The sequence below is a fragment of the Epithele typhae genome, assembly GCF_022376455.1.
Source record: "Epithele typhae strain CBS 203.58 chromosome Unknown BXZ73scaffold_21, whole genome shotgun sequence".
Taxonomy (NCBI): Eukaryota; Fungi; Basidiomycota; class Agaricomycetes; order Polyporales; family Epitheliaceae; genus Epithele; species Epithele typhae.
This window is the reverse complement of record NW_025954212.1, coordinates 136,142-157,191: the sequence shown is the minus strand read 5'-3', so window position 1 is coordinate 157,191 and position 21,050 is coordinate 136,142. Positions and strand designations below refer to the sequence as shown.

The following is a 21,050-nucleotide window of genomic DNA, read 5'->3' as shown; positions in this document are numbered from 1 at the left end:
GATGCGTCAGAACGGGTAGTCGCCCTCGAACTGACTCGGCTGAGTGGTGGGGAGAAAGAACGTGCCTTATGGAGCGTCGAACTACCGCACTTATACATCTACACTGCCGAGGAACCTCGCAACTGATCACCAAAAACAGACTCACGATCGCACCGTAAAGAGTCCGGAACCGACTCGACCAAGTCGGTGGCCGAGCCGTCCGCGCTCCGCACCGGGCCGTTCGCCGACCGCTTATGTAAAGCGTCGGAAAGGCTGTCGCCGACGAGCGCTCGTTGAATTCCCATCGCCGACCGCGTATCCTCGAGAGTGCGCCTTCCGACATCTTTCCCTGAGATCTCCAGTGGGGACACCCACACCGGGAACCGTCGTACCATCTGTATGATTCTCGCTCGGAGGCTCGGCGCAAAGGATATGTATGAGGGACGCATGCCCGGACCCCTTGAAGCATAGACTTCGAAACGTGCCGAGGCCACGGTCTGTGAAGTCTAGATAGTGCCCCGATGTCGACTGTTTTCGGAATACTGTAGTGGCACATACACAGAGACAATACAAGGCTCGATGCTGGCGACATAGACTGGTGACACGGAGCCATGAGAGAAATGGTACCGGAGTCCCTTGGTAGAGGAGTGCACGACAGGCTAAAAGTATTGCTGGTCGATATGATCTGCAGTGGATGGACGCCGTGGCGGCGATGCCAAGTTGCACAGAGTTTCGTCGAAGAACCGTAATCTGGCAGCGCGCCCGAGGGAGCCATCCCGGTCGGAGGTGCAGATGATCAGTGACAGCTGAAACGAGATGCGGCTGGGATGAGGTGCTCGCGCTTGAGCTGCCTGGAATGATGGGACTTGCCCATGGAGATTCCGTGCTGGAGCTCGGCAAATCTGGCCACACGCTCGAACTGAGGGCACATCGCCACAGACGCCGGATCTGCGCGGATCGCCCGTCTGGCTGAATCACGAATCACACGCCTCAGCCCGCCTCCTCCTCCCACACGCTCAACGCTGATCATCACTCTAAAGCTCCCTACCACCACCCCCTACTTACTTGATGGACTCTGAGACCAAAAATTGAGCTCAACCGGCAGAAGAGTTATGTCACACCTTTCTGCCTTTTTGAGAGCTGGTTGGATTCAGACTTCATCAAGGCGAGATCGGACATGAATGGGCCTCTGATGCGCTCGCGTCGCAGCCGGCCCTAACATCATATTCCGACCGCGCTCCGTCACCATATCCATGCACAGCCTAAGTAGTGTCTTCATAGGTCTTGACTCTTCTCCAAGCTAAAGCGCCGCTTCCTCTGCGCACCCCCACGCGCCCCCCGTGGTGTCCCCTCTGTTTTTGTACCTTCGTTTTTCCATAGCTTAGGTTGCCTCTCTGGTGCCAACTTCAACCTCGGCCGCCATGTCCTCCGCCGCGAGGCCCAAGGGCTCTGTCTTCTGGCTCTCCTACACCTCCGTCGTCGTCTGCAACTTCCTCAGCGCTCTCGATGTCACCGCCGTATCCACTGCGCTTCCGACGATCACAAAAGACCTCAACGGAGGCGAGGAGTTCGTCTGGGTCGGTGCTGCCTACAACCTTGCTGCGGCCGCCATCCTCCCCTTCACCGGCCAGCTCGCCGACATCATCGGCCGCCGTCCAATCATGCTCGCCTGCGTCGGCTTTTTCTTTCTCGGCAGTCTCCTCTGCGCCACCGCTCAAAACATGCACTGGCTCATCGCTGCACGAAGTGAGTGTCCGACAAGTCGCGTTTGAACTCGTTCGCTGACCGCGTTCTATAGCGGTGCAGGGTATTGGCGGCGGAGGGATCATCAATCTGGCCTCGATCATCACCTCGGATTTAGTCCCTTTAGCCGAGCGTGGTCTTTACCAAGGTCTGCTCGTGCTCACCTGGGCATTTGCGGCTGGCGTCGGGCCCGTCATTGTATGTCATCTCCCTCAGTCGACGCAATGCTCAATTAGCTTACCCGTCTAACAGGGTGGTTCGTTTGCGCAGAAGGTTACGTGGAGGTGGCTGTTCTGTGAGTATCGCTTCGATATGCTCCCGACCGCATCTGATAATCGTGTGACCAGATCTGAACCTCCCCCTGGCCGGTATCGCGTTCTTCCTTGCCATGATATTCCTCCGCGTCCGAACTCCAGAGGGTAGTTTGCGCGAGAAAATATCGCGCATTGACTTTGTGTACGCATCTTTTTATCCACCAACTGCAACGAGAGCTGACTGTGTGCGCTCAGGGGCAACTTCATCATCATCGCCGGCACGACGCTCGCGTTGGTCGCGCTCACATGGGGAGGAATCCGTTATCCCTGGAGCTCTGCACACGTCCTCGCGCCACTCATCCTCGGTTTTCTCCTTATCTTCCTTTTCTTTGTTTACGAGGCGTTCTTCGCGAAGCATCCAGCGCTGCCCCTCGACATCCTCGCGAACCGCACCAGTCTCGCGGGTTACATTGGCACCTTTTTCCACGGGATTGCCAGCATCGCTCTCATCTGTGGGTTCTGGCTATTTGCGTCGTCAAGCGCTGCTGACCCCATTAATAGATTACCTACCCGTCTACTTCCAGGCCTGCAAGGACGCCTCGCCTATCCGATCTTCGGTCGACATCTTCCCCACCGCGTTCATCCTGTCGCCCTTCGCGATCGTCTTCGGGGTGCTCGTGAGGGTCATGAAGAAGTACCGGCCCGCGAACGTGATCGGTTGGGCCTTCCTGCTCATCGGCTTCGGCCTGCTCACGCTCCTCAAAGCGGACTCGTCCACGGGCGAGTGGGTCGGCTTCCAGATCATCACGGCCGTCGGCCTGGGTGTGATCGTACGCACCACCCCTCCACATCTGTACTCTTCTCTCCAGCTGACGCGACTTTGCAGTGGGCGACGACCGTGTACCCCATCCTCGCGCCCCTGCCCGTGGCGCGCTCTGCCTCCGCGCTCGCGTTCTACAACTTCGCGCGCACGTTCGCGCAGACGTGGGGCGTCGCGATCTCCGCCTCCGTGCTCCAGAACGAGCTCAAGGCCAACCTGCCCGCGGACTTCCTCCGGGCGTTCCCCGCCGGGGTCGAGATCGCGTACGCCGCGATCCCGGCGATCGCGACGCTCCCGCAGCCGCTTCGCGACGAGGTCCGGGCGGCGTTCGCGACGAGCATGGCGAGCGTGTGGAAGGCGATGCTCGGGTTCTGCGCGGCGGGCGCGCTCAGCGTCGCGCTCATGCGCGAGGTGCCGATGCAGAGCCACACCGACGACGCGTACGGGCTCGACGAGGGCGGGAAGGCGGGCGAAGGGGCGCGGGACTCAGAGGAGCCGGACGAGAAGCGGGCGGCGGAGCTGAGCGAAGAGGCAGTGTAGTGGGGCAGGTTCCAGAGGGTACATCGCGGCCTGAGGGTTCGCATCAAGCCCGTGAAAACGCAAAAATTGTCTGCAGAAATTCACTCTCCCATCATTCCAGGTGGCTGCCCATCTGCACCTCAGACCCGCGGATTGGCTCGGGCGCGCTGGAGGGCTCGCCGTGGAGACGGAGGCCGAGACCTTTTGTGCGGTGGGCGTTGACGTCGTCGACTGAGGGCCAGACGCGGGTGGTTGTGCATGCTCGTCGGCGGAGGGCGTGAGGGGCAGGTCATAAGACGCCCGCAGCACGAGCGCTCAGCGCTCAGCGTCCGAACCTGTCATGTAGCGCGCGTTTGGGTACGAAGTACTGGCCATGGCGTAACTACTACCACATCTACGTCTCTTCGGTCTACGATCAGCCCTCAACATCAACATCCACCCTGCCGCTCTTCTATGGACTCAGAGCGTCTCCCCATAGAAGTCGCCGAGCAGGTGATAGACGCACTCGGTGTCCAAACTGATCTCGACGCACTCAGCTCCCAACAGGATCTCGACAAGTTCCCAGGTTCCCGCGCCCTTGGCACGCTCACTTCCTGCGCCCGAGTCCACACAAGATGGCTCCCCAGAAGTCGCGTCCACATATGGAGAAAAGTCAAGGTCTCCAGCTTGGAGACATTCCACTCGATTTGTGAAACGCTTCAACGCTCCCCGGACTTGGGTTTGTTGGTCCACTCCGTTAAGCTCATCGGAAAATCCAAGTTCTACTCGGATCCCTCGGAGCCTTCGTTCCCATGGGTTGCACCTGTGGTTCTACTTCCGTATCTCGCACACATCGACACATGGGAAATCAAATACTGTAGAAATGGATTTCCACCGGCTGTCTTGGCTTGCTTTCGGCGATACACCGCAGTCAAGACCTTGGTCATCGACAACCCTGCATTTCCCACACCACTCCATGTGTACCGACTAGCTCATGCGTTCCCCGCCCTCCAGTCGCTTGAACTGCTCTGGGTATACTGCGAAGCTCCCTCCCCGGAACGAGCACTCATCTCAATAAGAACACGCGGGAGGCTATCACATTTCAAGGTGAGACGACTCGACGCCGAGTTGATCGCACGAAGACGCGGATGGAAAAGACTTAATTATATGAGTTCTGCAGCTTGTCGGTCACGAGTTCAGACCCGAAAATCAAGAATTGCAGCTTTTCGAGGTCCTTTCTGGAAGTAGTTCGACGTTGACACACCTTGAGCTCGGCCTGGAATGGCTCATTGTAGAAGGTACGTGCACACGTTCACCGCACGATGAAGCTTCAGACTTACCCTCGTTGACACTTGCAGACTTGCCACTTGCGAGCTGTACCAGTCTTGAACGTCTCTCTGTGCAACTGATCACGGGCAGCAATGCAAGACTGTTCTCCCAGCCCATGTTTCTCCAGAAACTGAATGCGCTAATAGACCTTGGTCTCCCACGATCGCTACGGGTCTTGGAAATCACTCTAGACAGATCTCTGGCGCATTACATCGGTTTGGAGCACAGCAGCGATCAAGAAATGACCCTCCACAACTTCACACGGCTTGTGATGGACCATGTATTTCTTGGAACGGACGGAGTCAAATGTATAGTCAGAAACTCGCCGCAGAATCTGGTGAACATATGGAAGGCATGGCTGGAGCGTACATTTGCGTCACTTCATAAGCTGAAGCTTCTGCAGGTTGAATTCGTGCATTCCGGTGTGTATCCTTCTGCTGACTCAATCGTTCAACCTCCGCTAAATCCTGGACTCACAGAATGGTCCTCACCCGAAATTTACGGCCATCCTACAGAGGTTAAGCATCTGTCCATCTCTCGGGACGGGAGGTGGGCAGCCAGCGCCAGCAGGGGATCCTCAGTAATGACGAGACGCATACACCAGTCAATCATGATCTGGGATGTTCGCGCCGGAGGGCGACTCGCTTTACAGTGCTGGTATCTCACTCTCCCAGACTCCTCGGACAGCGATGCAAGTACTACGCTAGCCTTCTCTCCGTCGAGCAATCACCTCTTTAGTCGTTTCCGTTGTCAAATCGTCACCTTCCGTCTCCCTCAGCCCATTGAAAAGGGAGGAGATGGCCCTGACAGCGAGCCCCGGGAAACGGGAGCAATCGCGGCAACCAAGGGCGAAGAGATTGTCGCTTCAAGCTGGTCCCCGGATAGCGCCCAAATCTTCGCCCTGATGTCCTCGATGGTCCTTCAAGTTTGGGATGCTGACGGCTCGACTCTCCTTCGCCAGCTTCACTTCCCTTCTTTCTCAGACACACTTACCAGAGCTAGCATGTCAATAAACCCCCCTTACGCTCTGATCCACCTCACTGGCGACCCCGATCTTAGGAACCGCAGCCGCGTCCACGTCGTCGATCTGGTTTCAGGAGAAATTCACCCCCGTCCAATGGTCAACCTCCACGCAGTTTCTCAAGCCGTGCTGCGATGCGACCCCGAGCGCGGCGAGAAGTTCACCGTGCTCGCACTGACCGAAGACGGTACCCTCGTGGTGGACCGCGGCGAAGAAGACGCACTTGACTCTTCCAGTACTGCACCTCCGGCGCTGTCACCACTCCACGGGTTCACTCCCAAGGCTTTATCCGCCGACGGGACTCGCGCGTTGTGTTTCGTCGGCGCGGTGCCGCCTTTCCCGGGACCTCGTACCCCTGCCCCGCCGCGGTTCTGCGTCGTGGACACCGCCACCGGAGAGATACTGTCGGGGCCATTCGAGGGCGAGCGGCCTTCGGAAATCATTGGCGAAGACCACAGAAGGGATATCAGGCGGTATTGGGACAGCCGTGGCATGTGGTACAACCGCGGGGGGTGGTTTTGGAGCACGCTGCATGGCAGGCTCTACCGAGCTGCTGCTCTCGACGTGCACGAACACCGCGTTGATCGAGTCGCGGTCACGAATGACGGGTCGATGGTCGTATGGTCGGATCGGCGCGGGGTCGTGCGCTTCCATCGCAACGTAGGCGACGTTTGAGACCTACAAAGGACGTATCTTGATCACTCCACATTGAACTTTTGCACGTCATCTTGTTACTGATGTTCGCCGATGTAGAAACACCGCGGCCTTACATGGTCCTATCGTAGTACGTTAGAGCACCGCATGTATATGTGCAACGTCGACTTGCACGGCCGCGAGCTAACTTGTCCGACAAGCCTACGCCCTAGGCCTCTCCGCGACCACGTCGGTACCGGGGACAGAGATGGCACCGCGCACACGAGCGGCGTCGCGGCAAATGGGTGCGCGTTCGCAATCGTCGTGGTGAGCTACGTCGAGGCCGCGCTCCGGTTTCTCAGGATGGAGGTGGCAGAGTGGGGTAGGTCAAGGAGGCGAGCCCGACATACGCTCGAAGGCCGTGCCGTCGTCGCAGTGCTGTCGAGAGAGAGATCGCAAGGTGTCAGCGACCGCGGAGCGAGAAAAGGGGGTACACGGACCTGCAGTTCGTGGCGCGCCACCGGTGGCACGGGGTGTAGAGGGCTGACTTGGCGATGATAAGAAATAGAGGCAAAGGATTGGAGAGCACCCGCGAGCACAACGAGTGCGGGGAAGAACGTATACGCCAGCCGATTCGGTTTCTGCCGCACCAACAGCACCAGCGGGCCTCCGTGGCCCTCCACGAACGCCTCGCGAGGGCGCCATCCGCATCACCGCCACCTCTACATCCGTGTCCGTGTCGGGATCGAAGTCGACGCGAACGACGGGACCTCGCAGTCGTCGAAGAGGAAGAAGTGTTGTGCATTCGCTTGATATAGCGGCCTGACCCGGATAGAGGTCGAGCGTCACGAGCTGGCGTGGAGAGAGCTTGCCGGAGGTACGCGCGAGGGGATGAGTGAGGGGAAAGTACGGGTAGGGAACGACGGACCCGAAGGCGTCAAAATCGAGGATTCCGGGTGCGGGTATTCCGGTATTGGAGTGGAGGATGAGTCTGAGAAGCTCGTATGCGCGAGGGAGGAAGTCCGGCGGATAGCTCATGGACGCAGCGGTCGACGGCGGTGCGACTTCCAGCAGGTTGGAGGTGCCGTCACCGATGCGCACGACATAAGAGGTTATGGGGGTGAACGCACTGTGGTGCCTGGATGAGTACACCAAAGTCTTCCAATGGTCTCGGGACTCACTCGAAACCGCCGAGGTGCTTGCGCTCGACCTCCTCGATGACCACGGATTCCCTCCGCGCAAGCATAGAAAATTTAGGCCATTGGTGTAGCAGGCCCAGCAGATCCTTCCGGTGTGTGCTCCCCATTGCCTAGGACCTCCTCCAGCTCCTCCTCCTCTTCGCTGTCGTTGCTCTGCCCCCCGCTCGGCGTGTCTTCACCCGTCTCTGCCCCGTCGCCGCCAAACCCAGGCTCCCAGTCCTCCGGCTCCTCCTGGTCCACCTCCACCCGCGACTTCCAGTCGTACCTCTCCCGCAACAGCTCAACAGCCCGAGTCGCCCGTTCCACCCGCAAGTCATGCTCCACTCGGATCTCCTCGCACTCCCGCAGCACGTCCTCGTACTCCGGGTGGCCGCCGAGCCGACCCCGCGGCCCCGCCCCCGCCGCGTGCCCGAGCACCCCCAGCGAGCCCTTGGTGTCCATGTGCCCCGCCAGGTGTCGCACCGCGTCGTTCTCCGCTCGCAGCACGTCCACCGTCGGCTGCGTCCGCAGGTGGTGGATGAACTCGCCGTCCACCTGCGCGTCCGACAGCGGCCCGCGCGGTGCGAGTGCGATCCGCTCGTACGGGTTTCCCTGCGCGGCGGTGCTCGCCTGGTGCGCGGCCGCGAGACTCATGGACAGGCTGTGGGACTGGGAGAGGAGGATGTTGTACTTGGAGAGGATCTCGGGCCAGGGGGGCATGATGGCGGCGCCGCCCATGTTGAGGGTGCGCTGGAGGAGCTGGATGGACTCGACGATCTGGTTGGTCTTGAAGCGGAGGGACTCGAGCTGGCCGACGGGAAGAGCTCTGATGTCTGGCGGCAGGGATTCCGTGGTGTTTGAGCTGGAGAGAAGTCCGTTGAGATGGTTCATGGCGGCGAGGATAAGACGAGAGAGAGGAGAGTTAGAGAGACGCCCAACGGTGGGCCGCGCGCGCTCTGCCTTGAGCCTAGCACTGTTCTTCGTCCCAACCACATCGCCTCGGAGAACTATAGCCCTCCCGCATTTTCGTTGTCCGTCTCCCGGTCGGTGGTATTCAGCTGGATACTAGTTAGGGACGCCGCTGACTCGTTCTGTTTCCTTTGTAGCAGCCGTTTCACGTGCCACCCTGGCCGCGGTCCAACCACCCTCGCAAAACATACAAATACTCCGCCCCGCCTTCCGGTGATGCTGCCAATGGGGCCGCCAAGTTCGGCCCCCCTCCACCTTCTCAAGACACGGCGGGACCTGCATCTTCGCTTGGCGACGTGTCGAGCCCTCGCAGGAGTGGTACCGTCCCTACGTATACCAACACGGACGTCACTGGTGTTCGGCCCACCTCCCCGACCGCCCGAGGTCTGATGTTGGGGAGGTCGTCCAAATGCACCAAGCTGCTGACCGTCGACGAGTTCGTGCACAACTTGATGCTCAAGATCGACCAGAAGGACTTCGAGACAGCATTCCCCGCGAACCGTATCGTGAGCATCCTGGGCCGCCTCCATCTTAGGCCCAAGAACGATTTCCACACCGACAATTTAACGGTGGCTGAGAAAGACATGAACGATGCCTGGGTATGTCTCCTCGCTCGTGGCCGTCGTTGTCTCGTGTCTTATGTTGAATGTATGCATGATTCGACAGGAAAATGCTAACAAAACGCATCCTGTTCCCCCCGGAGCCATATTTGGCCTCTCCGAGGACCACGTCCGAGACGTAGGAGAGCGGACCGGGGACGGCTACTTTACTCAAGAGCCCTATAGGCGCCATCTGGAGCTTACAGCGTTTCACGATCAAGTTCAAGCTCGGCTGGACCCAGAACGACCCTTGGGACGACGAGAAGACGTACAACCCCGAGTCTACTGCCTTCCCGCGTGAAGCTTTCCGCCGCCAGCTCTTCTCCCACGCCGACCTCGTCTTCAAGCACCAGCACCGCCTCTTCCACTTCACGCTCCTCGTCGACGGTGCTCGCTTCCGTGTTGTTTTCTGGGACCGTACCGGGATCGCGGTGAGGGAGGCGATGTGCGGCACTCGACAACCCCTCAGGGTCCTCTACGGGCCCTCGATCATGCAAGACGAGCAAGCCGGATACGACCCCTTCGCTTTCCGGCTCGAGCCCGGCTCGTGTGGGTGGGAGCGGATGAGCCACCTGGGCGACCCCAGCAAGCACACGTTCGACGTCGACCACGCCGAGCGTCGTGACTTTGACGACCTCGACAAGACCACCTACCCCAAGAACCTCTACCATTTTCAAGACGCTTCCCATCATATGTGTACCTTTCGATACTGACGGGATCTACAGCGACCCGACGGCGGCGACCACGAAGTCAGGGAAACCGACGAGGTATGACCTGTCCTGGACGGCGAAACGTATCGAGGGCGACCGCCGTTGATAGAGGCCGTGAACTTGGCCCGGATGTACTCGTACGTGGGGAGGTCGACGCAGTCGGCCCACAGCGTCTTCGACGTGACCTGTCCGATCTGGCGGGGTACGCGCGGCTTCGTCGCACTGAATACCGCGGTGTGTTCCTCCTCCCTTCCCTCTCAGCCGCCGCACTCATTTCCATCCACGCTCTAGCTCACCTGTCCGCTCCTCCGACGTGGTTTCCCGAGTACTCTTGCCACACCAGACGCGCAGAGCTCTGGCTGAGCACATACAGCCACCTCCGACCGCCAGCGAGGCCCCGTCTCAACCCGTATCCCCTCGTCCCTCCATCCGCCCCGTTCCGCGTGTGCCTCGTCCAGCCTGGGCCACGCTGCGAGCGCCTCGGTGTACTGACCAGCGCACAACTCACGATGCAGCCTCCCCCGATGGCCGATCCCCACACGCGTCGCGGGGCCACTCGCACTCGCTGGCGCATCCTCTCCAGCCTCCCCCGCCTGCGACGGAGATTCGCCCGCTGAGATTGCAAAACAAGCCGGTCCACCCGCATGGTGCCGCGACGCGGGGGCTCGGCGGAGGTAGCCCTCCGTCGTCCCCGCTGCATTCCATTCCTCCGCTCGAAACGATGGGCCGCCCCTTTGGCACGGCCTCACCTTCTTGACCTCGATAGCACGCCTCCACCGGACCTTGCTCGACGGCCCGCTGTACGAGGTAGTACTCGGGTCCCAAGGCCCGGAACAATGACTTGACACGGAGCCCGCGGCTCCTCAAGGACTAATCGCTCATGGTCGCATGGAACAAAAGAGAAGAGGCGGCCTAAGACGGTAGACCGAGCTGAGCGATACGACGCGTGTCTAGCCCCAGCGAGCCCCCGGAGATTGCGGACATTGGCTTGATTGTTCGAGTGAACTGCAATGCGATCTATATGTGACTCGTGAGCCTGACCAACGTCTCTCCACAGACTTGTGTCCTCGGCACGTTTGGAAGTCCGTGCAGGACACATCAAGGGGTCAGTATATGCGTCCCTCGGTGCTGCAATATACATATCCTCCGCACCGAGCCTTCAAGCGGGGATCGCACAGGCGGCCCGACGGTCTTCGGCTTCAACAAGATTCTACATACTAGTGCGCCGCCAGTCTGCCCCGAGGCGCATCACGGCGTCGTGCCGCCAGCCGATCGCTCTCACGCACAACGGGACGGTCAACCCGAAACTCGTTCTCATCCAGAGTCCACGTCTCAGAGAGAGAAACCACATGCTGATGAACAGGATATCGAACAGGAACCAAAAATACCCTCTTCTCCGTAGGTGCGTTTGGCCTTGTGTCGTTGTCTCCGAGACTTCAAAGGTTCACGAGCCGCGTCGCTTCAACACCGACGGGTACGCTCCACAGCTTCCAGATCTTCCCTTCCTCTTTCCTCGGGCGCGGGGTCTTCGGCCTGTGATCCGAGTCCGAGTCCGAGTCCGACTCGTCGCCGGGAGCGGACGTGGCGAGCTCCCGCGCGTGGGTGTTCGGCGGCGGGGGCGGGGACGGGGGCGCACGTCGGTCGGGCCCTCGGGGGTGGAGCGCGCACGGCGGACGAGGGTGGCGAACGCGCGGGAGACCTTGCGTCGCAGCGTGCAGAGCGTGGTTTCTGAAGAGGCGGCGGCGGCGGTGGGGAGGACGGGCTTGGGCTTGGACCGGCGGCGGAGGCGTTCTGCGCGGTGGGCGTGGGTGTCATTCTGCTGAGGCCCGGCCGCGGGTGGTTGTGGATGCTTGCCGGCGGAGGGTGACCTGCATCGTGATTTGGACAACGGTGCGAGATGACGAGAGAGGTGTGGGGAGGTGTGGGTGGGGAAGAGCCTGGATGGGCGACGTGGGCGGGTCAGGCCTTCAGGCCCGGATGTAGACATATATACGCTCGCACCCAAATGGCTTGTCTTTGTGACATCGAGCGACGGGCAGCTGGAGACGAAGCGTGCAAAGCCCACCCTCGATATCTGGGGCGGGGTGCAGGGTCAGTACATGGTAGGCCACCTGCCGACTACAGCCGTTCGAGCGAATTCAAGTTGCAAGGCGCGACTTGAGACGAATAAAGCCATCCATACGCTTGATCAAGATAGCTCGTCGCCCTTCCTTCACCAGTTGACAACTGGGAGGACAGAGGAAGGAACGACGAGTTTGCGCCGATCGCGAACTGGGATTCGGATCCAGAATTGCCCCGCCGACAAGGTTGGCGCGGAGCCTGAACAACGCTACCGCGTCCGCCCTGGCCTGAATCTGTGTAGCGCGCGCACAACCCGACGTGACTCCCACCACATCTGCGTCTCATCGGACAGCAATCAGCCCTCTAAATCCACCCTGTTGCTCTTCGATGGCCTCAGAGCGTCTTCCCATAGAAGTCGCCGAGCAGGTGATCGACACACTCGGCGCCGAAACCGACCTCGCCACGATCAGAGGCCGCTCTGCCCTCACCACGCTCACCTCCTGCGCCCTAGTCCACACGAAATGGCTCCCTAGAAGTCGCATCCACATATGGAGAATGGTCAAGGTTTCCGACTTGAAGGAACTTCACTCGATTTGTGAAACACTTCAACGCTTGCCGGAGTTGTGTCTGTGGGTTCGCACCGTTAGGCTCCGACTGTCGAAGGAGAAGTCGGCCCCCTGGGTTGCACCTGTCGTTCTCCTCCCATATCTCGCACATATCAACACATGGGAAATTGAATCCTGCAGAAGTGCATTTCCACCGTCTCTTTTGGCTTGTTTCCGGCAGTACACCGCAGTCAAGACCTTGGTCGTCGTCGACTCTGAGTTTCCCACACCACTCCATGCGTACCGACTAGCCCATGCGTTCCCCGCCCTCCAGTCCCTTGAACTGTTCCGGGTCTACTGTAAAGCTCCCTCCCCCGACCAAGCACTCATCTCAATAAGAACGCGCGGGAGGCTGTCACATCTTAAGGTGAGATGAGACGGGGGGTTAGTTGCATGAAGATAATGGAGAAGACTGAATTTTATGGGTCCCACAGCTTGATGGCGGTTACCAGCCCGGGTTCCGCCCCATAAATTGGTCAACGTTGACACACCTTGAGCTCAGCCTGAAATGGCTCATTGTAGAAGGTACATATATGCGTTCATTGGTACACCATGGAGCTTCTGACTCATCCTTGTCGACACTTGCAGGCTTAACACTTGAAGACTGCACCAGTCTTGAACGTCTCTCTGTGGAAGTCGCCGAGAGCGACGAATCAGAAGTCTTCTCCAAACCCGCATGGCTCCAGAGAATGAACACGCTAATGGACCCTGGTCTCCCGGAATCGCTACAGGCTCTGGAGATCACTCTAGACGCATCTATGGCCCATATCATTGGTTCGGAGGGCAGCAGTGATCAATTAACGGCCCTCCACGACTTCACACAGCTTGTGAAAGACCATCGCTTCCTTGGAACGAAAGGAGTCAAAATTATAGTCAGAGATTCGATGCGGAATTTCGTCAACCTATGGAGGGTATGCTTGGAGGATGTGTTTGCATCACTCCATGAGTTGAAGCTTTTGTTGGTTGAGTTCGTGTATTCTGGTGTGTATCCTTCTGCCTAGTACGCAATCGTTCAACCTTCGCTAAATCCCAGTAAATTCACAGAAGGGTGCTTTCCCGAATTGTTTGGGCATTCCACAAAGGTGGAGCATCTGACTATCTCTCGGGACGGGAGGTGGGCAGCCAGCATGGGAGCCCCAAAGAAGGAACGGCAGTCAATCAATATCTGGGACATTCGTGCCGGTGGGCAACTCACTTTACAGCATTTGTTTTGCACACTGCCACAAGGGGGCCTCGATACGCGGCTAGACTTCTCTCCGTCAAACACTCGCCTCTTCGCTCGTTTCTGCAATCTAATCGCCACCTTCTATCTCCCTCCCATTGACAAGAAGGGAGACAGTGGCTCTGACAGCGAGCGGCCCCAGCAAACGGGAATCATCGAGCCATTCGAGGGCGAAGCCATTATCGCCTCAGGCTGGTCCCCGGATAGCTCCCGAATCATCGCCCTGATGTCCTCAATGACCCTTCACGTTTGGGATGCGGAGGGCTCGACTCGTCTAGGCCTGGTTGTCCTTCCTCCAGCACTATACTCGATATACCAATTCGTCCACATGTCAATAATCTCCGATTATGCTCTGATCCACTTGTGGCACCAAGTCCTCGTCATCGATCTGGTTTCAGGGAAGATGAATATCCTGGACAACCTCTTGAACCCTGACGATGCCAAAGAATCTTTGTTACAAGTCGTGCTGCGATGCGGATCCGAGCGCGGCGAATTCACTGTGATCGCAATGACCAATCGCGATACCCTGGTGGCATACTCCGTCGAAGAAGACGCACGTAGCTCTGCTACTGCACCTCCGGCGTTGTTACCACTCCAGCGTGGGCTCACTCCCAAAATTTTATCCGCGGACGGGACTCGCGCGTTATGTTTCGTCGACACACCCGGGCCTTCCGATACTCCAACCGCAGCCCCGTGGTTGTGCGTCGTGGACTCCGCAACCGGAGAGATACTTTCTGGACCATTCGGAGGCGAGCGGCCTTCGGAGATCTTCTGTGAACTCCCCGGCGCGGCTATTGAGCGGCCTGATTATCCACCGTACCGCGGAGGGTGGTTTTGGAGCACGCGGCATGGCAAGCTCTACCGAACTCCTGCCCTCGACAACGAAGAAGACGTTCGTCAAGTCGCAGTCACGTACGACGGGTCGATGGTCGTATGGTCGGATTCGCGCGGGGTCGTGCGCTTTTGTCGGAACGATGCGACGCTCATTCCGGGAAGATTCAGGAAGAGTGAAGGTGCAAGCGTGAAGCTCGGGAATTCGGACGAAGGAACGAGCACCAGGGGGAAAGACGTCCGAAGGCGCCGCGGAGGAGGGAGGGGAAGGGATGCGCGAACACGGAAGAGAGGGAAATAGACGCGGTCGGACTGAGGGGCGCGGGCGCTACGATGGCGAGGACGACGGGCGACGGGCGACGAAGAAGACGCGATGAGACGAGGGGGTGACGAGTACGGGCTGAGGTGAGGCGAAGGCGAGCTGATGCGAAGACGAGACGAGGTTGAGCCCACAAGCACGCACGGAGATTCGAGGGAAACGAACGGGATGTATCTGAGCCAAATGCATGTAAAGCGACTAGGAAACAACGTAGCTACGAAGTGGAGTGTTTTGGCGAACTGCATTATGAGGATGTCCTGAAACAAGGCCGACCGTGGAGGTTGTGGACTGCGGTATACGGGGGCATGAAGAGAGAAGGAACAACTGGAAATGCGTGTATAAAATATGAGAATAGAGTGATCGTGAAGATCGGCACGGCGTCGCGACGGGGCAGGTGGATGGTGGCCCGTGGGGTGCGAGGCTCGTCGGAGGGACGCGTCGTGTCGCGTCTTGGTGGGCGCCGATATGGTGCGACGTTGTCGCGACGTCTTTCGGGGCGGGAGTAGAGGCGGCACGGAGTCGGCACGAGGGGCCAAGTCGCATGGACGAGCGCGGAGCCGGGCGTCTGGAGGACGCGTGCCAGTGTCAGCGCGTGTATGTGGATGCACATTGACGAAGTTTGAAACCTACAAAGGACGTACTTTGATCGCTCCACACTGAATTTCACGTTTGCTTGTTACTGATGTACGCCGATGTGGAAACAACGTGGCATTTCACGTCCGTGTCCGTGCCCAAGACGCGCCCGAAGGTCGTGCCGGCTTCGCAGTGCTGTCGGGAGAAAGAGATCGCATGGTGTCAGCGACCACAGGGCGAGGAAGAGGAGCGCGCGGACCTGAAGTTCGTATGTCGCCCCAGAACCATGGTGTGCAGTCGTCGATCAACGCACGGACGGGAATAAGGGCGGTCAAAGTGACTTACAAACGGCTGATACGCAACTGGCGACGCAATGAACTCACCCTAAGTGCGGGCGAACCCCGTGGGTGCGTGTCGTGCTGTCTGTAAAGGCGATCGGTTGCATATGCGAGGATTGGATAAGGGGTGTAGAAGGTTGACTTGGTGGTGAGGAGAAAGTGGAAGCAAAGGGCTGGAGACCACCCGCGAGCACAAAGACCGCGAGGAAGAGCGTGTACCACAGCCGCTTCATCTCCTGCCGCACGAACGGCACTGGCGGACCCCCGGTAGGGCTCCACGAACCCCTGGTTTGGTGCCATCCACATCGCCTCCAGCAGCGGGTCGCCCCACAGCGCATGTCCGACCAACCCCAACGACGTCACCTCCGAAGTCGACGAGCGTCGTCGCATGGTCGCCGGTGGGGGTGACGAGCGACGGGACCTCGCAGTTGTCGAGGTGGAAGAAGCCGATCGCGCACAATACGCCCAGGTGTGGACCGTGTACGTGCCCACCGTCTCCGCGTGGTCGAGCGCGCTCGACGTGAACGTCTCTTGCCAGTCACACAGTCCGTTCGCTGACTGTGAGAAGAGCCCAAACCAGTCCATCTGGATCGTGTCATGCGTCTGCTTGAGGTCCTGGCCTAGACGGACGTCGAGCCCAGACGGAGGTCGAGCATGACGAGCTGGCGTGAAGAGAGCTTTCCGAGGGCGCGTGCGAGGACAAGCGACAGGCCTTTGGTGCGCACGAGGAGCATGTAGGAGTAGGAACAATGGTCCGTCAAAGTCGAGGATTCCGGGTGCGGGGATTTCGGCGCTGGAGTCGGATGAGTTTGAGAAGCTCATTTACGTGAAGGAGATCGGTGAATAGCTTGTAGATGCAGCGGTCGACGCAAAACCGAGGTGCCGTTGTCGGTGCGCACGACATAAGAGGTTGCACTGCAGTGCCTGGATGAGTACGGCAAAGTTTTTCGATGGTCTCGGGACTCACTCGAAGCCGCCGAGGCACTTGCGCTCGACCTCATCGATGATCTCCGCGCGAGCATAGGACAGCGACTCAGGCCATTGGTGTAGCAAACCATTCCGGCGTGTGCTCCCCATTGCCTAGGACCTCCTCCGGTTCATCCTCCTCCTCGCTGTCGTTGCTCTGCCCCCCGCTCGGCGTGTCTTCACCCATCCCAGCTCCGTCCCCGCCAAGTCCAGGCTCCCAGTCCTCCGGCTCCTCCTGGTCCACCTCAACCCGCGACTTCCAATCGTACCTCTCCCGCAACAGCTCCACCGCCCGCGTCCCCCGCTCCACCCGGATTGCCTCGCACTCCCACAGCACGTCCTCGTACTCCGGGTGGCCTCCGAGTCGGCCCCGCAGCCCCGCCCCCGCCGCGTGCCCAGCGAGCCCTTGGTGTCCACGCGCCCTGCCAGATGCTGCACCGCGTCTTTCTCCGCCCGCAGCACGTCCACCGTCGGCTGCGTCCGCAGGTGGTGGATGAACTCGCCGTCTACCTGCGCGTCCCGTGCGGCGCGAGCGCGATCCGCTCGTACGGGTTGCCCTGCGCAGCGGTGCTCGCCTGGTGCGCGGCCGCGAGAGTCATCTACAGGCTGTGGGACTGGGAGAGGACTCGATGTCGTACTTGGAGAGGATCTCGGGCCAGGGGGGCATGAGGTTGGCGCCGCCCATGTGGGGGGTACGCTGGGGGAGCTGGGTGGACTCGACGATCTGGTTGGTCTTGAAGCGGAGGGAATCGAGCTGGCCGACGGGAAGAGCTCTGATGTCGGGTGGCAGGGCTTCCGTGGTGTTTGAGCTGGAGAGCAGTCCGTTGAGATGGTTCGTGGCGGCGAGGATAAGACGAGAGAGAGGAGAGTTAGAGAGACGCCCAACGGTTGCTGCGCGCGCGCTGCCTTGAGCGTTGCTACAACTTCTTGTCTTCGTCCCGACCACATCGCCTCGGAGAATAGCCCTCCCGCATTTCCGTTGTCCATCTGCCAGGTTAGTGGTATTTAGCGGGAGACCAGCTAGGGACGCCGCTGACTCGTTCTGTTTCGGAGCGCGAGGTCGCAGGTGGCGAAGGTGTCTGAGCACATGCCTGCCTGAAGCCGCGTCGACCTCGGTACATCCGAAGGCTCCTCTCCCCACCCGCGCCCGCCCGCCGCATACTCCGTCGCCTGCGCGCAAACCGCATGTATACAAGCAGACCCAGCCTTCGACGTCTCCTGCGGCAGACGCATCCTCCCTCCCCTCTCTCGCGGCATCGTCCGCTCATTCTGACGTTATGCGTCTTCACGGGCAGGGCAGGGCAAAGCCAAGATCTGTGTACTGGTCGAGATGCCTGGCTACATTCCCGGACCTCTCCACCTGCGCCATCGCCGCCTCGTCGTCGCCGAAGTTTGCTTGAAGCTTTCAGCGTCCGAGTCGTCTCAGTAGCTGGTCCAGACTATCTACTGGGCTTTTCGTGGTGAGTATCTTCGCAGTCTGACCGCGTGCTTGAGCTCACCACGGTCATCGCAGCCCAATGCCCATGCACAAGCGCTTGAAGTTTCCAAGGTCCTCCACGGTGACGTTAGCGTGGGCAACGTCCTCATGTACCCCACGATCTTCCACGCAGAGGGTAAGATAGCCTGTTGGACGCGAGGCATGCCTTGCGACTGCGTTTTCCAATGTATCTCAAGGCGAGCGCACTGTGAGTCGTCCCGATCTCCGAGCCTCTCACGTTTCGCTAATTGACGACGTTCGTGACATGGAACCTGGCCTTAAATGATGTCGTTCATGTGCCAGGACAACGCATCGTTGAGTCCGAAGGTCGGACATGAGGTCGAGTTCTTCCTCCACGTCGTTGTCCGTCAGGGTCCCCGCTTTGTGGACCACAATTGGTCAAAGGTCGACGTACACCATTTCTGCCCTCAGTACTTCGAGGGCCCTGGAGCAACATGCGGCCCAGGTGGTTCAAGGAAGAGTGCGTCCGGGGCGGCGTACTTCGCCATCCCACCGGAATCCCCGGTCGTGGAGTCATGTTTACCGCGGTCGGCGATAACGGCGCCGGGGTGTTACACCCTCTCAACGAGCTCCTCCAACTTCTCCTCGACCTGTGCTCCGCCCGCCTCGCGGTCCACCTCTACGAGGTCAAACCCGCGGATTACGCGTCCGCGGAGGCGTCCCGACTCGCCGCGAGCCGTGCTCCACGGACCGAGCAGGTATCTCGGTCGAGAAGCCTCTTCGATCCGGCCAGCGACGACGAGGACGCCCTTGTCACCGACAACCGCCAACCTCCCTCTGAACCGAAGTCCGACTTCAAGACTCGTGCTGCTCTGCTCGACAACCACAAGTTTGTCTTGGCCCGGCTGAAGGAGTTCGCGTTCCCTCGCTGGAAGAAGAAGACGGGCGCCCCGATGTGGACGTGGCCGGCGGACGACAGGAGCGTGGGGGACGCGCTCATCGCGTACGATCCGTATGCTATGCTCGCTTCCCGCTTCCGGCCGCCATTGGGTCGAAGGGGATGTTGGTGAAGTCGCGAGAGACGTCACAGGCGCAGTCGGTGGGTGGCGCTCACTCGCGTTACTCAGAGTAGGCATTGATGGACTGGGTGTCATACGAACGCTTTTGTGTACTGTTCTTGTGTCATACCACTTTTCCGTCGGTCTCGCCGAGTCGCGCGTCGTGTACGGGATCCAGAGACGCGACCCTCTTCGAGACTGCGCATACTTTAATAAGACGTTGGGACGAGGATTGCGGTCAGCTGCGCCCACCACAGGTACCACTTGACTCCGGGAGGCCGACAGAACTCAAGAACGACAAGTATTGGAGTTCGGACCGCATAATTCATGAATCTACCGAGCGAAAACACAGTACATGCATGTCGACAGCAATGGTACAACAAAGCAGGAATAAAAAATCTAGTAGTACATCTCGAAACAAACACAAAACGTTGCACTCAAATCCCCTCAGACCCTGCCCGTTATTCCCTCGCCTCGGCTGTGACCGAGGCAGAGACGGCGGCCCTCGATTCGGCACCAGCACCACCACCTGCGCATCCGTCCCGCGCATCCCCACGCCCGCGCCCGCGATGCTGGCAATTCCGTGCAAGAAGGTGCCAATGTAGCCCACGAGACTGGTGCGGTTGGATGCTTCGCGACAAACACCTCGTAAAGGAAGGCCGAGGATGAGTGGCGCGAGTACGTGCGCAGAGTTCCAAGGATAGCGAATTCCTCCCCATGTGAGCGCGACAAACGTGAGCGTCGTGCCGGCGATGATGATGAAGTCGCCCCTGAGCGCACACTGTCAGCTCTCGTTGCAGTTGGTGAATAAAAAGATGCGTACACAAGGTCAATGTGTGCTACCTTCTCGCGCAAATTGCCTTCTGGAGTTCGGACGCGGAGGAATATCATGGCAGGGGAGAACGCGATACCGGCCAGAGGGAGGTTCAGATCTGGTCAGTTTGTCAGATCTGGTCAGGAGAAATTCGAAGCGATACTCACAGAACAGCCACCTCCACGTAACCTTCTGCGCAAACGAACCACAGTGTGAGACGGGTAAGCTAATCGAGCACTGCGTCGACTTGGAGGCGGTGACATACGATGACGGGCTCGATGCCAGCCGCGGATGCCCAGGTGAGCACGAGCAGGCCTTGGTAAAGACCGCGGTCGGCCAAAGGGACGAGGTCTGAGGTGATTATCGAGGCCAGATTGATGATCCACTCCCTGCCGATACCCTGTACCGCTATAGAACGCGGTCAGCGAACGAGTTCAAACTTCAAATGCAAGTCGGAAACTCACTCCGTGCAGCGATGAGCCAGTGCATGTTTTGAGCGGTGGCACGGAGGAGACTGCCAAGAAAGAAAAAGCCGACGCAGGTAAGCATGATTGGACAGTGACCGATGATGTCGGCGAGCTGGCCGGTGAAGGGGAGGAGGCAGCCGCAGCAAGGTTGTAGGCAGCACCGACCCAGACGAACTCCTCGCCTCCATTGAGGTCTTTTATGATCGTCGGAAGCGCAGTGGACACGGCGGTGACATCGAGAGCGCTGAGGAAGTTGCAGACGACGACGGCGGTGTAGGAGAGCCGACTCCGACGTTTGCGCTCCGCAGTTTCCGGATCTTCCTTCCCTCCGTCCTCGGCGTGGGCATCGCTGGAGTCTTCGAATCGTGATCCGAATCCGAGTCTGAGTTCGAGTACGACACGTCGCCAGAAGCGGTCGCGGTGGGCTCCCGCGTGAGCATGTTGGACAACGGGCGGGGCTGGGGCGCGTCAGGAGGGATGGAGTGCGCACGGTGGACGAGGGTGGAGAATGCGCAGGAGACCTTGCGTCGGAGCGTGCAGAGCGCGGTGTCTGTGGAGGACACGGGGGCGGTGGGGAGGACGGGCTTGGGCTTGGCGGAGGCAGGCGGGGGCATTCTGTGCGGTG

The 21,050-nt window shown here is 59.5% G+C and overlaps 7 protein-coding genes across 7 annotated transcripts; 4 read left to right on the top strand and 3 right to left on the bottom strand.

The window, feature by feature from the left end:
* Positions 1 to 1,400: 1,400 nt before the first annotated feature.
* On the top strand, positions 1,401 to 3,336 carry BXZ73DRAFT_77215 (iron permease; the record flags this gene model as incomplete). The annotated part of the gene is made up of 7 exons (XM_048022620.1): positions 1,401 to 1,725; positions 1,778 to 1,920; positions 1,975 to 2,017; positions 2,070 to 2,178; positions 2,232 to 2,488; positions 2,538 to 2,806; positions 2,863 to 3,336. 7 exons carry the CDS (start codon positions 1,401 to 1,403, stop codon positions 3,334 to 3,336), a joined length of 1,620 nt encoding a protein of 539 aa, XP_047878310.1.
* A 2,290-nt stretch (positions 3,337 to 5,626) lies between these two features.
* BXZ73DRAFT_100972 (uncharacterized protein) lies at positions 5,627 to 6,319 on the top strand (the record flags this gene model as incomplete). Its single annotated transcript, XM_048014741.1, has 1 exon — positions 5,627 to 6,319. The coding sequence occupies one exon, from the start codon at positions 5,627 to 5,629 to the stop codon at positions 6,317 to 6,319; it is 693 nt and encodes a 230-aa protein (XP_047878309.1).
* A 1,211-nt stretch (positions 6,320 to 7,530) lies between these two features.
* On the bottom strand, positions 7,531 to 8,346 carry BXZ73DRAFT_46207 (uncharacterized protein; the record flags this gene model as incomplete). The annotated part of the gene is made up of 1 exon (XM_048019654.1): positions 7,531 to 8,346. The coding sequence occupies one exon, from the start codon at positions 8,344 to 8,346 to the stop codon at positions 7,531 to 7,533; it is 816 nt and encodes a 271-aa protein (XP_047878308.1).
* Positions 8,347 to 9,217: 871 nt separating this feature from the next.
* BXZ73DRAFT_2615 (uncharacterized protein) lies at positions 9,218 to 9,457 on the top strand (the record flags this gene model as incomplete). Its single annotated transcript, XM_048017726.1, has 1 exon — positions 9,218 to 9,457. A coding segment is annotated over one exon (240 nt), but the record flags the coding sequence as incomplete, so codon positions are not given.
* A 2,724-nt stretch (positions 9,458 to 12,181) lies between these two features.
* BXZ73DRAFT_77212 (uncharacterized protein) lies at positions 12,182 to 14,753 on the top strand (the record flags this gene model as incomplete). Its single annotated transcript, XM_048022619.1, has 4 exons — positions 12,182 to 12,766; positions 12,834 to 12,924; positions 12,988 to 13,310; positions 13,401 to 14,753. 4 exons carry the CDS (start codon positions 12,182 to 12,184, stop codon positions 14,751 to 14,753), a joined length of 2,352 nt encoding a protein of 783 aa, XP_047878306.1.
* Positions 14,754 to 15,434: 681 nt separating this feature from the next.
* BXZ73DRAFT_77211 (uncharacterized protein) lies at positions 15,435 to 17,333 on the bottom strand (the record flags this gene model as incomplete). Its single annotated transcript, XM_048022618.1, has 6 exons — positions 15,435 to 15,539; positions 15,728 to 15,767; positions 15,945 to 16,302; positions 16,408 to 16,475; positions 16,738 to 17,158; positions 17,252 to 17,333. The coding sequence occupies 6 exons, from the start codon at positions 17,331 to 17,333 to the stop codon at positions 15,435 to 15,437; spliced, it is 1,074 nt and encodes a 357-aa protein (XP_047878305.1).
* Positions 17,334 to 19,543: 2,210 nt separating this feature from the next.
* BXZ73DRAFT_100968 (major facilitator superfamily domain-containing protein) lies at positions 19,544 to 21,039 on the bottom strand (the record flags this gene model as incomplete). The annotated part of the gene is made up of 8 exons (XM_048014740.1): positions 19,544 to 19,555; positions 19,662 to 19,914; positions 19,968 to 20,076; positions 20,126 to 20,150; positions 20,224 to 20,366; positions 20,423 to 20,537; positions 20,591 to 20,774; positions 20,822 to 21,039. The coding sequence occupies 8 exons, from the start codon at positions 21,037 to 21,039 to the stop codon at positions 19,544 to 19,546; spliced, it is 1,059 nt and encodes a 352-aa protein (XP_047878304.1).
* Positions 21,040 to 21,050: the final 11 nt, after the last annotated feature.